Source organism: Bombina bombina, chromosome 2 (assembly GCF_027579735.1).
Source record: "Bombina bombina isolate aBomBom1 chromosome 2, aBomBom1.pri, whole genome shotgun sequence".
In the NCBI taxonomy this organism is placed as follows: domain Eukaryota; kingdom Metazoa; phylum Chordata; class Amphibia; order Anura; family Bombinatoridae; genus Bombina; species Bombina bombina.
This window is the reverse complement of record NC_069500.1, coordinates 178,838,176-178,855,767: the sequence shown is the minus strand read 5'-3', so window position 1 is coordinate 178,855,767 and position 17,592 is coordinate 178,838,176. Positions and strand designations below refer to the sequence as shown.

The 17,592-nt window shown below is 35.2% G+C and overlaps 1 protein-coding gene across 4 annotated transcripts in view; it reads right to left on the bottom strand.

Annotated features, from left to right (window-relative positions):
• Positions 1-17,592, bottom strand: part of HOMER1 (homer scaffold protein 1) — a 399,318-nt gene that overhangs the window by 146,037 nt on the left and 235,689 nt on the right. For all 4 annotated transcript variants that reach the window (XM_053701367.1, XM_053701365.1, XM_053701364.1 and 1 more), the window contains one exon: positions 13,293-13,435. In XM_053701367.1, coding sequence (XP_053557342.1) covers positions 13,293-13,435 — 143 coding nt within the window. The remainder of the gene's footprint in view (positions 1-13,292; positions 13,436-17,592) is intronic.

The following is a 17,592-nucleotide window of genomic DNA, read 5'->3' as shown; positions in this document are numbered from 1 at the left end:
CAGTGCCATAGAGGGATGGAAGAAAAATTTCCCAAACATTTCTTCAACTTCCACTGGTTATAAGTGAGGTCTAAGAAACTAGCCCTTAAACAAATAATTAAAGGGACAACATATTTTGAATTTTTGCAGTGCATATACAAGTTAAAAAAATCTAGAGACATTACACTTAAATAGTCCTAGCATGCATAGGAAAGAGCCATTTTTGTATTTTAAATTATAAAAAAGTTTCAATAAAAAGTGCTCAAATTCATTTTTAAGTAATAAAATATACTTGTTTGTCTACAACTCATCCCTCGGAACAGACTGCTCCATGGCTTATAAGGAGAACTGTAACGCATTTTAATTGCAAAATAAAAAAAATAGAAAAATACCATTTTAAATTGGTTCCAAATGAAAAATTGCAATACTAAATAAAATTCTTAAAAAAATGCATCAATTGTCCCCATGAATGTCCAACACTTTACAATTTTAAATAATTTTGTTCTTTTTCTTCACATATTGCAATAAAAAAATGTAAATAATATGTGTTCAATATTAAACATTTAAATATGTTATTCTACAATTAATGAGATTTTAAATCTATTCACAGTTTTGAAACCAAAACATTTTCTGTTTCAGTGTTTTGCCTACATCTCTGGAAATCAAACACATTTTGTTCTTCAAAGGCAATGATGAAACCCTTATCAGTGGCGTCACTAGGGTTGGTGTCACCCGGTGCGGTAAGTTATGGTGTCACCCCCATCCCCCCCCAGAAAGCAGACACACACAAAAACACAGGCACACACACATACAAACACTCAGACAAACAGTATACCTTGTATACCTTGAAACCAGTTGTTGAAAGGATATTGCATAAGTACTAAATTACAAGACTGTACACACAATTTGTTTTACCCTGCAGCTTCTTTGAAGCAGATCTTGTGAGATTTAATAAAATTCCATCAGCTTAAAGTGATTGTAAACTTACCCTATTATCTCAACAATATTTGTAATAAAAAAGTAAACGATGGGCACTTTCACTGATCAAAATCATTGTAGACACTAAATTATATAAATTATTATTGTTTTCATTTTGTTATACATTTCCGTCGTTCCTCCGCCCGCAACACAGTCTATTTCTGTGTAAAATGACGAATCATGCTGTAGCCAATCGTAACACGCCCCCTTTGGCATCCAGCAAGTTAATAATAACGCCCCTGGTTTTGACTCCAAAGTGGGCGCGTTTTATGATTAGCTAAAGCATGATTTGTCATTTTACACAGAAACAGACTATGCTTTGCAGGCGGAGGAACGGCAGAATATATAACAAAATAAAAGGGTCATTATTTATATAATTTAGCATATACAATGATTTGATTAATGAAAGTGCCCATTATTTTGTTTTTTATTACAATGATAGTGGTAAGTTTACAATCCCTTTAAGAAAGCAGAATGCAATTTACCATATTAGATGCAGCTTCTGGCAAAGCCGAGCTGAGCAAAAGATTCAGATGTCAATTCTCATAAGATCTGCTTTTAAGTTTTATAAATAAAAATTAAAATCAACAAAAACCATATATATTTAAATACATAATATTGTATATAAACCAATATAAAAAGTCATGCAATTGAACACTACATGCTTTTATTAAAGACTAAAAATAGCATTTAACACAAATCTGTTTGAACTACAGAAATAGATGTTAGGGCAGGAAGCCCATAGAGCACTGGTTTTTCAACCTGTTCTTAGGCCTCTCTAACAGATTTGTAGGATTTACCTTGGGTGAGAGCAGGTTAATTAACCATGTTTACTAATCAGCTAATTATTTCACCTATGCTCTAGTTCAGATATCCTCAAAATCTGGCCTGTTAGGGAGGCCTGAGGGCAGGTTTGAAAATCACCCTAATCAAAAAGGATGATTTTCCTGGAGTCATTCTGAAGTAAATCGATGACTCCAGACTAGTCATCAGAAGCCACCCTGAAGTGTGCCCACAGGCCAAAATATTTAAATTAGATGACTTGAGTCATTCACCAGCTGTTAATGCTTGTGAAGTAATCAGTAATGTAATCTGCTAATCATTCTGAAGTCATCACCCAGAAAGTTTTACCTTAGCCGATGACTTTACAATCCTGATGATGTACAAATGAATACTAAAGTAGTTTGATGATCATGAAATGACTCCAGGATGGTTTCTAAAGCAATCCTGTTTGTCTTGGGCAGTGCCATAGAGGGATGGAAGAAAAAATTCCAAACATTTCTTCAACTTCCACTGGTTATAAGTGAGGTCTAAGAAACTAGCCCTTAAACAAATAATTAAAGGGACAACATATTTTGAATTTTTGCAGTGCATATACAAGTTAAAAAAAATCTAGAGACATTACACTTAAATAGTCCTAGCATGCATAGGAAAGAGCCCTTTTTGTATTTTAAATTATAAAAAAGTTTCAATAAAAAGTGCTCAAATTCATTTTTAAGTAATAGAATATACTTGTTTGTCTACAACTCATCCCTCGGAACAGACTGCTCCATGGCTTATAAGGAGAACTGTAACGCATTTTAATATCTATTTTAGTTGCAAAATAAAAAAAATTAAAAAATACAATTTTAAATTGGTTCCAAAAGAAAAATTGCAATACTAAATAAAATTCTTAAAAAAAATGCATCAATTGTTCCCATGAATGTCCAACACTTTACAATTTTAAATAATTTTGTTCTATTGCAACCTTTTTCTTCACATATTGCAATAAAAAATGTAAATAAAATGTGTTCAATATTAAACATTTAAATATGTTATTCTACAATTAATGAGATTCACAGTTTTGAAACCAAAACATTTTCTGGTTCAGTGTTTTGCCTACTTCTCTGGAAATCAAACACATTTTGTTCTTCAAAGGCAATGATGAAACCCTTATAAAGACAGATATAGCAGTGGATGATCACAAACTAAAACAGGAGATTTACACCTAAAGTTCTATAAAATTAGACCAACTAAATGACAAATGTATTATGTACACATTCTTATCAATAAAAACAATAAAACAGAACCATTGAGAGTAATACAAGTAATATACAGTAAAGAAACAATTCCATTTCTTAACAAAGAGGACTTCAGAGCTGCATATATCCAGTAGGAAATGTGTAATTCATCTTCCTATCTTTCTATACCTAAAAGGGACAGTCTATATGAAAATATTTATTGTTCAAAAAGATAGATAATCCCTTTATTATCCATAACCAACACTGTTATATTAATGCACTTTTTAGCTCTGTGATTACCTTGTATCTTAGCCTCTGCAGACTGCCCCCTTATTTCAGTTCTTTTGACAGGCAATCAGTGCTGACTCATAAATAACTCCACGGAAATGAGCACAATGTTATCTAAATGTCACACATGAACTAGCACTGTTAAGCTGTAAAACACTGTCAAAATGGATAAGAGGTTGCTGTCAAGGGCTTAGAAATTAGCATATGAGCCTACCTAGGTATAGCATTCAACAAAGAATACCAAGAGAACAAAGCAAGTTTGATGATCAAAGTAAATTGAAAGTTGTTTAAAAATGCATGCTCTGTCTGAATCATGAAAGTTTCATTTTGACTAGACTGTACCTTTAAACAAATAGAGAATTTAGTATGAGCATAATCACTTAACTAACTTCAGAATTCCTATATTTAATGTACTTATTGTAGTGTTTCTATAAAGTGAATGTAAATTATACGGTTGTTAATGTACACTAACAATTCTCAATAAACCTATAATTGAAACCGCAATGTTTTTTTTCTTCAAAATTCATGTTATCCTATTATAATTTATATTATAACTTATCTCCGTTCTGATGGATAACACCTCCCATCCTGGATTTCCTGTATTCTGTCTACATTGCGTATAGAGCAGTCCCGCCTGCTCTATTACGTAGTCCTGAAGCACGCTCACGAAGAGAAATCAATTAGCCCAGCGTTTTAAAACTATGGCTAATATGCGCATGCGTGCCCTGATCCATTGCGAATCGTAGTAAATTGCTTAGCGCATGCGCTAGACGTGGACGAGCATTGCTTGTCAATCACGAATAGGAAGGGAACGCATGCGCAGTTATATCGCATGACGACGAAAAAAAGGGGGCTGGACGCCACGGGGTTGTAATTGATTATTCGTTAAAGGAACTGTCCTATCAACTTGGAACTGAGGGACAAGATGGCGGGCGGAGGAATAAAGTAAGAAATATAGCGATAAAAACGTTTATATTCGCATTTCTTATTCAATAAAAAAAAAATCATGACTTAAACTAACGTTTATTTTTGAATATTCACAACATGAGGATGAGAGGTGATCCGTGAGTTTACATTCACTTTAATTACTGCATGCCTGTGCCATTCAAATAATTTTAGTTAATGTTTTTTTGGGGGGGGGTTTACTGCAATAGATATTTTTTGTTATTTTGGAAGAAATTAATTAACAAATGTTTTTAACCATAAATACAAAACCGTGTGCGAGTGAATTTAAGTTGTAGACAATGTTGACTTTCATGATACTACTAGAGTAATATATAAGTTATTTGAAATATAGCAGCATAAGTACTGGCATGTCTTGCAGGGTAAACTAACTAATACATTGCTTTGGTTGTTTACAGATTAAAAGAAACTGACAAGATATTTCAGAGAAACGTATCATGTAAAGTTATAGGTGCATTGCTCTGACAAGTGGAAGCACTCACCAAGATGCATACATTCATTATGTTGCTGAAGGCTAACACTGGCAGCTGAAGCCTCATTAAGAAGGTAATTACATACATTATGGCAGCACCAATAAATCCAAATACACTTTATTACAAAAATTGTTACAAAAGTTGAGGTTTTCACACACACAAAAAACAAAACACCTAAAGTTTATAACTCTGCAGCAATAGGGCTAATTTAGGTTTTTGTGTTTGCTATTATCATATTCTTTTTCCCCCCAAGAATAACGACACAGATTAGGAAGCGCAATATGGTGAAAATGAAAGGCGCAGTAAGAACAAAATTTAACAAATGGATCAGATAGAGTATGAAATTTAAAACAACTCCCAATTTACTTTTTTTATCAATATTTGCTTAGTTTTCTTGGTATTCATTGTTAAGATAAATCCTAGGTGAACTCAGAAGCATGTATGTAGCTTAAAGGGACACTGAACCCACATTTTTTCTTTTGTGATTTAGATAGAGCATGACATTTTAAGCAACTTTCTAATTTACTCCTATTATCAAATTTTCTTAATTCTCTTGGAATCTTTATTTGAAATGCAAGAATGTAAGTTTAGATGCCAGCCCATTTTTGATGAACAACCTAGGTTGTCCTTGCTGATTGGTGGATAAATTCATCCACCAATCAAAAACTGCTGTCCAGAGTCTGAACCAAGAAAAAAGCTTAGATGCCTTATTTTTTATATAAAGATAGCAAGAGAACGAAGAAACATTGATAATAGGAGTAAACTCTATCTGAATCACAAAAGAAAATTTTTGGGTTCAGTGTCCCTTTAAGTCACCTAGCAGCAAGAGTTTGCAATTATGTATAACATGGCTATAAATATTGTTGCAAATACTGCTAAAGACACATGCACGATCCTAAGCTCCTATCAGCCTAGTGCACGCTCCTAAGCTCCTATCAGCCTACCTAGGTTTACTCTGTAAAGAACATAAAGAAAACCAAGCAAATCTGATAATAGAAATAAATTGGAAATTGTTCAAAATTGCATGTGCTATCTTAACCATGGCTGTTTATTTATGAATTTGCTGTCCAAATGTAATATTTATTTTATTAAAACAATGTTGCATATAAATAGATAAAACATTTATATGTTGAAGAGATTGAGTTTAATTAGCAGTTTTCTTCCCTGTGAGACCAATCAATATTAAGCATTGCTTACCATAAATATCATGAGTTTACTTTGCCACACAATTTCAATATTTTTTTGCCCCCTTTTCCTGTAAAGTTCTAATTCAAAGTGTACACTGCAGACTTCACAAGCATAATCCCTGTAATAAATCAGTCCCTAAATGGCCTCAGGAGTGATAAGAATGAACTGCAACTTCTGGTAACAAAAATGACAAAACACTAGAGTTGTCTACTCCAGGTTCCAACTAGGGTTGCCACCTCAGCCATGTTTTCCTGGACACTTATGTGTTACACATGCTGCAGGGTGTGCAGGGAGGAACATGAATAGTGCTGTCCAGGTTCACAATTTTTGTGCTGTCCAGCAGCATAATGCATGTTTCCCTCTGACCACCCTGTAGCATGTGTAATTTATAAGTGCCCAGGAAAACATGGCTGAGGTGGCAACCCTAATGAAATTTTAAGTCAACTTCAGAAAGAAATATTGGCAAACTTGATTAACCTTTTGAGTTTAAGGTTTTTAAGAATGCCTGGGGTATGAATAAAGTGTACACAACGGGCCTTTTGGTTCTTAACTGCTATTATCATATATGTTCCTATGATCAATTAAAGTGAATGTAAACTTTCATCAATTAGTGCCCGGTTTTTAAAAACAGGGGCACTTTCATTGATGAAAGTTTAAATTTTTCTACAAATACTTACCTTTTACTTCTGCATAGCTGGATCGGCATCCCCCACCTGCAGGTCCTCTGTAAATACATCACCAATGAGGAAACCGGCTTCCTCCAATCACGGCAGGTCCTCACGAGATGGACGCTCTGGGGGGGGGGAAGCCGTGATTGGAGGAAGACGGTTTCGTCATTGGTGATGTATTTACAGTTGCCCCGCAGGCGGGGGATGCTTTGAAGAAGTAAAAAGATAAGCATTTGTAAAAATACGCTGCAATGTAAACTTTCATCAATGAAAGTGCCCCTGTTTTTAATAGTATTTTTAAAAACCGGACACTAATTGATGAAAGTTTACATTCACTTTAACTTACCAAACATTTTCGTTTTGGAGATAAGACATATAAGACACAGGGCTAGATTTACTAATCCCCGGACGGACTTCTCAGCCCCTGTCTGCCCGGCATCAGTGCTAGCTCATTGCACACTTCGCCACATGTGCAACACAGCCCCCTGCTCAATATAAATGCCACTTTATAGTAGGTCATCAGACCGCTGCAGCTGAAGGTGATCTGAAGCTACAGCACAGTATGGCCAAGATTACAAGTCAAGTGGTATGAAATGCTAAAAACGCTTGTGCTCAATTCATACAGCTTGCATTCTTTTAAAGGGGAAACAAAACCCCAACATTTTCTTTCATGATTTGGATAGAACATACAATTCTAAACAACATTCCAATTTACTTCTATTATCAAATTTGCTTCATTCTCTTGTTATCCTTTGCTGAAGGAACAACATTACACTACTGGCAGCTAGATGAACATATCTAGTTAGCCCATCAAAAGCTAGCTCCCACTAGTGTGGGATATGTGCGTATTATTTTCCAACATGGGATAACAAAAGAACAAAGCACATTCAAATATAGAAGTTAATTTAAAAGTATCCTAAAATAACATGCTCTATCTGAATCCTGCAAGTTTAGTTTGGACTTTGCTATCCCTTTAATATTATTGTGAGCACTGCATTATTTATGTCAGATAATGTGAGTAATTTCCTTCAGATAACAAATTTCAATGACGGTCTGTCTGTCAAATATTGCTCAAGCGCAAAGCCAATTTAGACACAAATTCCTCAAGCAGCGCAGTTTGTTATTTAACTATTTGCAATATTGCTTCACATTTAATGACCCCATCCCCCTCCCAACGCTTGTCAAACTTTTTTTTTTTTTAACTCCATTGATTTATTTCTAAAGCATTTAAATATGTAATTTAATGCAAAATAGCATTATTATAGTAATACTTAATACCAGATTTTGCATTGTGCATTACTGCAAAACCTAAAATGGCAGTAAAGTCAAAATGAACCTTTCAGGGTTTAGATAGAGCACTGTGTTTTGAACAACTTTTTTTTTAAGTCTATTATCTAATGGGCTTCATTCTCCAGATATTCTTGGTTGAAAAACAAAAAAAATATTTCATGATTCAGATAGAACAAACAATTTAATTACTTTCTAGTTTACTTCGTTTATTAAATTGACACCATTCTCTTGGTATTCTTTTTTAAGGAGCAGCAATGCACTGCACACATCTGATGAGCCAATGCAAGAGGTGTATGTGTGCAGCCACCAATCAGCAACTATCTCCCACTGGTGCATTGCTGCTCCTGAGCCTGCCTACAAAGGAACAAATGAACAAACCTTAGTAGACAGGCTCAGGAGCAACAATGCACTAGTGGGAGCTAGCTGCTGATTGGTGGCTGCACACATACACCTTTTGCATTGGCTCACCATATGGGTGCAGTGCATTGCTGCTACTTCAAAAAAGAATACCAAGAGAAGGGTGTCAATTTTATAAAAGAAGCAAACTAGAAAGTTATTAAATTATTTGTTCTTTCTGAATCATGAAATATTTTTTTTTTTTTTTAGTTTTAAGTCTCTTTAACATAACAAAATATAACAGATGACTTCTAATGGAACAATAAGAGCACAGCTACTGCATCCATTAAACGTATAGAACGCTCCATAATAATGTTGGGTGGATGAAACATAACATGGTTAAACATTTAAACCAAAAACTTGCACTAGGTCAAGCACAAAATAACATATTGCACTGCGTTCCCAGCTGCACTCCACTTGTAATCTAGGTCTATACTTTTAAACTATAAAGTTTGCAGGAATATAATGCATAAAGCTCTAAAGGCCAGTACTGCAATATTACTTTTAGCTTAAATATTCTTGTTGCTGAGCCATTCGGATTATGCTCAAGTACAACTGCTGCTAAAGGAAGACAACATCCCAAATGAACATACTACAAAAATGATCACCTTTCTAGATACCCTTTAAAAAGAACATAAAGTTTCCAAATGATCTAACTGCTATAATGATTGTCATAAATGCTACAGGAATTTGTTTTCCATTTTATAACATTTTGAAAAAACTTAAGTATGAAACTATCCCCCAAAAGATCTATAAAATGTGAAACCTTCCTTACTCCCTAGGGCATTCATACTAATAGTGTAGGTTTGGTTAAATATATTAGCCAGACTACCATGACCTTCTTTAATAAACCCTTTAGCCTGGATTTATTAAGAATACAATTGTGACAATGATTGTGTGGGTTGCTAAGACTTGATTGAGCTAATTACAACAGGCACTGAAAACTATTTCACAATCTCACCAATTCCTAATCCTTGCAAACAAGCTGTTCTGGGACACATAAAGGTCCAGTCTTTGACATGATTTATTAGTGTTCTCCTCAGAAAAGTTTACCAGTCAGGTGGTTTTATGAAGTAGCTGGGTGGGGGCGGTACAATACTTTGTAAATAACAGTAAAAGCTATAATATTGCAAATGTTTCTTAAGCTATCCAAAGCGCAACTATTTGCATAATTTAACATAAATTGGTTTAATAATTTGTGCAACAAACATTGAAAAATAATAATAATCTAGTTCAAACTTATAATTGGGTTACATTTTAGACGTTAAATCAGATGGTGGTGTGCCTATTAAATTGTTCCTGGGAAAAACAATGTATATGTCTTACATTAATTGTAAATGGACATTTTCTGTACTTAAATGGGGTATTTTTGTTCTTTACTGCTCTCTAATAAATGGGGTACATACATATGTCTTTTTTTACACATGCTATTACCTAGTTTTGCATTTTAACAGAGTAGCATTTTTATTTTGCTAATTTATAGCAACCTGTATCCTCTGTTAGACATAGCTACACTGTATTAATCATGTTTTTGTTACCTTATAATCTTACATTATTAAAAATGGATGTAGTTATATTATATGAAATAATTAACAATGGATAATCCCCAGTATAAAATAGAACTGGCAAATAAAAATGTCAGCATATTATTTAGTATTTAGGTTAATTGAAAATCAAGTTAATGGAATACTACTAAAGGCATACGAAATACACACTTTAAAAAAAATAATACAATGTATCAATAGAAATGGATTTAGTTACTTTATAAAAAGTGAAGCTTAGTATTACTGATGTAAAAAACAAAAAAAAAACACACTAAAAACCCCTATAAAACCCTAAGCAAAACGTTAGGAATTTTTTTCAGTTACCCTGAAACTACCTGTTTGAGATGCCACAAATTTGTTATTACTTTGATAAAAATACCAACACATATTTCTTCAGTTTACAAAAGATCTGTAAAGTAAATTGTATTAAAAAAAAAACAGTCCCTGCATAGTCCTGCAACTTTACATATGATTTGCAATTTCTTGTACATTGTAATGTTTTAAAAGTTCATCTCTACAAAACAGCAATCACAATGGACAAGGATAACGGAAAGTTAGAAAATCCTTATACATTAAAGGAACAAAATGATCATTTCTGATTTAGACAAAGCATTCCATTTTAAACAACTTTCAAAATATTTATATTATTTCATTCTGTTGGTATCCTTTGTTGAAGTGCATCATATCTCTGTAGACTCAGGAGCAGCAATGCATTACGGGGAGCAAGTTGCCGGTTGGTGGCTGCACATATGCCTCTTGTCTATGACTCCCTCTACGTGTTCAGCTGGCTCCCAGTAGTGCATTGCTGCTCCTTCAACAAAAAGATACCAAGAAAATGAAGCAAATTCATTCTGCTCTGTCTGAATCATGAAAGAAACATTTTGGGTTTCATGTCCCTTTAAATATTAAAGCTGATTCTCAGGTAATCTGTGCATTTAAACAGCTTTGAAAAATAGCACTCATAAGACATGAATTTTCAAGAAACTAGAAGTACAAACAATATCAATGAATTCAAAGAAATGCTAGAGAAAGACATGGAGTATTATAAATAATTTAGCTAAATACGGAAACAAAGCTTGAAGCTCAACTTAGGCTAGAGGGGGAAAAAAAAGAAAATGTTATCAATATTAAAGGGCCAGTAAAGTCAAAATTACATTTTCATGATTCAGATAAAGCATGTAATTTTAAACAACTTCTATTTACTTCTATTTTATTTCATTATTTTCGTATACTTTGTTAAAAAGCATTGCATTAATAGGCTCAAGGGCAGTAGCTGCATATACAGTATATGCCTCTGGCCGTTAGTTCACTGGATATGTTCAGTAGAACATTGCTGCTTCTTTAACAAAAGGGTACCAAAGAATGAGGCAATTTTGATAATAGAAGTAAATTGGTACTTTGTTTAAAATTGTATTCTCTATCTGAATCAAGGATATAAATTGTGTTTTATCTATAATAAATGTAAGAATACAGTGCTCAATAGCCAGACCAACAAAGTTAGAAGCACTCATATGAGAAACACACAAAGGGGCCGATTTATCACGGCCCGAATGGGGCCATATACCCGTTTCCGCACGAGCCTTGGAAAATAGGAGTTAAGAAGCAGCGGTATTAAGACGGCCGCTCCTTAAATCGTACACCTCCTCTGAAGCGGCGGATATCAATTTCCCCAATCTCATACAATCGGTTTGATTGACACCCCCTGCTAGCGGCCGATTGGCCGAAAATCTGCAGGGGGCGCATTTCAGAAGCAGTTCACAAGAACAAGCGTATGCTGTCGGCATTTATCGATGTCTGGTAGACATGATACGCTACAGCGGATCCTGTTCTCCAGACACTTGATAAATCGTCCCAAAATATCTTTATTGATATCCAAAATCAGATACCATCATAAAATAAAAAATTGTTGTATATGCCACACTGCTGCAGCCCCAATGGCTTCCTGCATGTCACATGATACACAATAAAACACATAGAAGAAAGCACACTAATATATCAGAAACAAAAGCAGTATCGAGTTAGTTAAATAAAATATTGGATGTTATGCTGTGTGCTCCCATCCATTTGGTAAAGCTGCCATCTGGTTGTTATAGTCCCTCTGCACTAGCATTAGCTGTGTGCTGAGCTGATGTGGGCTGTGGCGTGCATGGGAGAGTGATATCACCACCAAGGGTGAGTGTCCTGTAGGTAATCTGCACATCCGTTCTGTTGCTATAGTCCCTCTGCACTCCAGCACTATTTGAGTGCCGGTGGTCTGTCGGATTTTGCTCAGAATTACATAAATCGCACCCCACATGTTTGAAAAGAATGTGTGGAATGCGATTACGTAATTAAAAGCATGCGTACATTGTTAGGTAGCAAATTTTAATGGATAGCCTGATTATCATGTAAGCTTAGGAGCTGGCATATTTTTGGTTCAGCATCTGGGTAGCACTTGCTGATTGGTGGCTACATTTGGCCACCAACAAGCAAGCGCAACCCAGGTTCTGAACCAAAAATGGGCCAGCTCCTAAACTTACATGACTGCTTTTTCAAATAAAGATACCAAGAGAACGAAGAAAATTGATAATAGGAGTAAACTAGAAAGTTACTTAAAATTGCATGCTCTATCTGAATCATGAAAGAAAAAAAATTAGGTTTAGTATCCCTTTAATAGAAGTAAATTGGAATGTTGTTTAAAATGATATGTTCTGTCTAAATCATGAATGTCTAATTAGGACTTTACTGTCTCTTTAAATTTAATGTGAATCCAATAGGCAGTGCATGGCGGTTTACAACTGGTTCCCAAGGCTCTAATGTGCATTGGCAGATAGGGACAATTCACCCAGAAAAAGTTGGTTTAAATCAGCATAAGAACATCTATTTTTGTACTGTAATGCATTTTGAAACAATCTCTTATAGAGAAATATTATGAGTTTCATGTCCTTAAATGTTTCAAAGTTTAAACAGGTATAACTGCTGAAAAATCAAATAAATAAATAAAAATCACAATAAACATTTATGAAAGCTTAAATTAGAGACCCAAGGAATATGCGTTATCTGACAATAAACAGTTCATTGAGGGTGGCTGACATTATGAGGAGAAGAAAAGTGTATGTTTTAAAAAGCAGATATTGTACTTCTATTGTTAAGTCATCCTGTAATATTTCTACTGAAAAACCAGCAATAAAATCACTAACATGGCGAATGTACAGCAGAGGTCTAAACAGGGTAACTCGGATAAGGAGCACTCTAAACATTGATAAACCTTAGCAGACAACTTCCTACATGCAGTACAGAGTCAGGTTACAGGGCAAATAGAAGAACCGCCACGAAAAAGCATGTTTACAATGGGTTGGTGAGGAATATTGATTTATTAAGTCCTGCAGCTGCGCTCCCATAATTTCAAATGACGTAAATGTGTTCCCTGTTCAAAAGTGGTGGTGTTTTTTTTTCTATTGCATGAAAATAAGTATCCAAACAATGGAACAAAGTCAATTCAAAAGAAAACATCAGTTAATCACAAGTTGTGAATTGAATCGGTACCTATGTGTAAATGGCAATGCATTCTGCGTAGGTTCAGCCCTTGGTTCAAAGTTTTGCGTCACTTCTGAAGGTGTCCTTTCATCATCGGTCCCGTTGATGCTTTCTGGTGTGAGAGGTGACTGTATGTCTCCTCCAGCCGATTCCTTAAGCAAAAGATACACAAAATTAATGGTTAAAGTAAAAAAAAAAATTTTTTTATAGGAGATGTGTTTTTGTGGAAATGTAATAGGTCAATTCTTACAATGATGCAATCCTTTATCAAGTAAAATATATCACAGTAAATACATTTAAAGGATGTTAATATAAAAATAGTTTTCTATTGCATTAGCCAATGGAACGAATAGCTTTTCTTAGAAGTAAACAGAAAGAAAAAAAAGTGCTGTCAAATTAAAAATGTAACCTAATAGATGTATAAATAAAAGTGTCTCAATTATATTGCTTAAAAATATGAGAATCAGAAAGTAAAGTTCAACTATATAATAAATGTGCTATTACTTGGAGAGAGGTATGTATGCACAGGGATTTACCTACATAAAAAATCTGGGAATCAGCAAAACAGTGTTTTTACATCTTAGTTGATGCAATAGACATGATATAATGAAACTTGTCTCTCTAATAGCCATACAAATATTCTTATTTTTCTCCAAAACTCAATAACTTCAGGTATATTTCAGATTATATTCTGGAAAACAGGACTAGTAGTAGTCAGCTCATTTTTAATAGAAACTGAACATGTCAAACTAAAAGGACTTAAATAAAGATAAATCAACTGAAGTGATTTTTCTGGCTTTTGAAAGGCTTTAAAAAATGTATGAGATTGCAAGCTAATTCTACACAATAAGGGACATGACAAGTGGAGGCTCGAGCGCTAATTTTTTTGCCAGTTTGCGGACACGCGATAATTAACCAGTCATTACAGGTGGCTCATTATTGCTACCGCAAGCTTACGCTCAGAATCTTAACCAGAAAAAAGGCATTATAGTTTTTAATTTTAAAAAATTGTGCATTTTTCTTTTAATTAAAAACAACTGCACTCAGTTCCAGACAATATTACCAGATACAGTTACATTGACAACTAGAATGGCACTCCTTAACGACATACCCAAACAACCATGTACACTGAGAGCACACCTATTACAAAATCGGGTTAAACAGTGCCAAATCATTGATAGCAAGACAATGGAAAACCCCAAAGACTCCTTCCAAACAAATATGGAAAGACAGAACGGAACATCTATACTTAGAAGAGTGCGGGTATATAAAACATAAAAAAAACACACTCATATTTCCTAGACATCAAATTTTATTGGGAACAATCCCTGGGAACCACTTAAGATCACACCCTAACACTTCCGTTACAACTGAAACTAGTGAACCTCCCCATGTAACTAAAAATTTAACATTAGCAAAAGACTACTGTCCCCCCCCCCACCCCCATACCCACTCCCCCTCCACCCCTAACCCACTTCTTTCGCTTTCCCTCTCTACCCTACCACACTTAATCATACTCTATTTTTCTGATCCTTATAACTTTCTGTCTTCTATACTATAATCGCGTTTGTAATGCGTCCGTCGGTGTCGCCAGTTGCGCACGCATCCTCAAAGGAAGCAGCCAAAAGAATGTTGGTTCCGCGTGCAGCCAAAAGAATTCACCTGTCCGCCGCACACTGAAGATTGAATGCAAGGTACCCCATATTTTTGGGGATATCTTGCATTCCTATTGGCTGATATTTTAAAATCAACCAATAGGATGAGAGCTAATGAAATCTTATTGGCTGATTTGAACAGTCAATAGGATTTCAGGAGCTCTAATCCTATTGGCTGATTTAAAAATTTCAGTCAATAGGAATGCAAGGTACCCCAAATTGATTGCGGTACCTTGCATTCAATCTTCAGTCTAAGATGGACATCGGATGAAGTGGAGCCTTCACATGCCACAGAGGAACGCCTCCGCTGATGACCGCCGCCGGTGAGGATCCAGGCATCGGGAACACAGCTCTGCACCTCCGCTCGCGGCGCCTTCACTCCGGATGAAGATAGAAGATGATGGATCCGTTTGGAAGAAGACCTTCTCCGGCTGGACTTCAGAAACAGTGAGTACCTATTTGGGGCTTAGTTTTAGGCTTTTTACATTTTAATTTTTGGGGTATTAGTTTGGGTTTAAATTTTTTATTTTGGATACCTTTGTTTATTTTTTTATGTAATTTTAATTTTTTTAATTTTTTGTAACTTTAGCTTGGGGGGGTTGTAGTTTTTAAACATTCACTGCCCTCTGGGCAGGCTTCTCGCCTAGTTGATGACATAACTGTCTTTGATGTACAAGGATGAGGTGAATGGAATCATAAGAGTTATTACATCACACCCTGTTATATGGTCAGTTGCTATAACCTGGTAATAAACACAAAGAGATAGAACCACAACTTCACTTTCAAGACACATCGATTGGACATATAGAAGACTTTCACCTTTTGCCTGCATGACATCTCTTGGATGCATCCATGATTTTCCTTTTTTACTTTATTTTCTTCTTGTATCACCAACAGATGACTAATGTATATTCTTCTTTCATTTACAACATTGTAAGATCATTATTATATACAAGTAAAGCTTGTTGAAAAAAACAAAACAAAAAAAACAACAACTGCACTAGGCAGTTTTTGGGGTCTGAAGTTGGTGGGAGTGGGGTGTTAGGAAAAACACAGCACAGAAAAGTGCTTTTACATTGTGGTCTATGGGTACTGTGTGTTCCCTGTAAATATATATGTGTGTGTTAATGTGTGTATATACACATATTAACACAAATATATATGTATAGAGTCAAAAACATATATATTAAAAATTTGCTGCCATCACTTCCCTACTTACCCCTTCGCTGCGAGAGGTTCTGATGCCGTCTCTGATGGCATCAGAACGAGGCTCCCATTCGAGCCTATGAATGCGTGCTTTCATGCTCTGTTAACTTGCAATATCAGCACACATTAGCGTGCCCTGGTATTACACAGTGGAGTGCTAATATCGCTTTCATGAAAGCGATATTTTAAGCGCTCTACTTGAAATCTGGCCCTAAATGGATAAGAAAAGCCATAACTTTTAGTACATGGGTAAATAACTGGATAAGTACTAGAGTTAGTACATGTATTGTATTTTAATTGGCCTAAGCTGCTAAATTCCTTTCCTCAGGCATCAGTATTGGACCCAATTTTTATGACTTATAACAACAACATACACGTGGGTTTGTTAAGAAAAGTTTCCTTCTTTTCTGACAATACAACATTTCACAATGTGATTACATCTAAGCAAATTGTACTTGGTCTATAAAGGGACTTTTATATTTATCTTGTGCAAGTTGACAGAATAGACTGGTAAATTACAAACTATGTATTTGAGAAGAAAAAAATAATCAGGCTACTACATAAAGGACATTAAACACCTTGTGGTTAATTACAACACATTCTGTTGTGTTGCTATAGAATAACATATTAGCAAAAGCAAAGTCTTAACATTTTAAAACAATTTAACATCTTGTTTGCTGTAATTGTTTTTCAATAGCCAAGCTCCACCCACAACTTACTTGGAGGAGCCAATCCAGGTTTGAGTCTATAGCCAACAAGGTTAGACATGGTCATTAAGTTAGCGTAAAGTACATTGTTTTGCAGTTCTTATTGGCTGAAGTGAATAGGGAAATATATGTAGCAAGGTTAGACTTGAGAAATTTGCAGTGTGTATTTCCAGCTCTGAGAATCAGAAAATCGACAAATAATTTAACTCTTTCATGATGGGCCTAATTTGTCTACATAGGAACAACATTCCAATGTAAACAAATTCACATAAATTATTGGATCGGGTCAGGGGGGCGTGCCTATAAAGCTAAGCACGCCCTCCAGGCTGCAATCCCATTCAGGAAACGCCATTAGCTTAACGGCGCGAAAGCCCTGCCCAGTTAGGATGGCATGGACCGTCCCAACGTCAGGAAGGGGTTAGATTGCTAAATTACATAAAAAGAAAGAAAGAAAGTATATTGCAAAGTTGTTTGACTACACATAAGTAAACATTTCATTTTAAAATCTCAGGGTGATCACAGTCTCTTTACATATTAATCTGAGATGGAAATGATTTCAGAGCTCTTGTAGAGACCTAACAAAGTAGTGCTCAAAGCCAGGCAACAGAAACATACTGTATATCTATAGCCCATAAAGAGCTGTCAGTAGTACTTTTATACTGAGAGAATTTGAAATGCTTAGCTGGTTACCTCCCATTTGTATGTGTATGTATGTCACATGGCCCCGGGCTATACACGCCC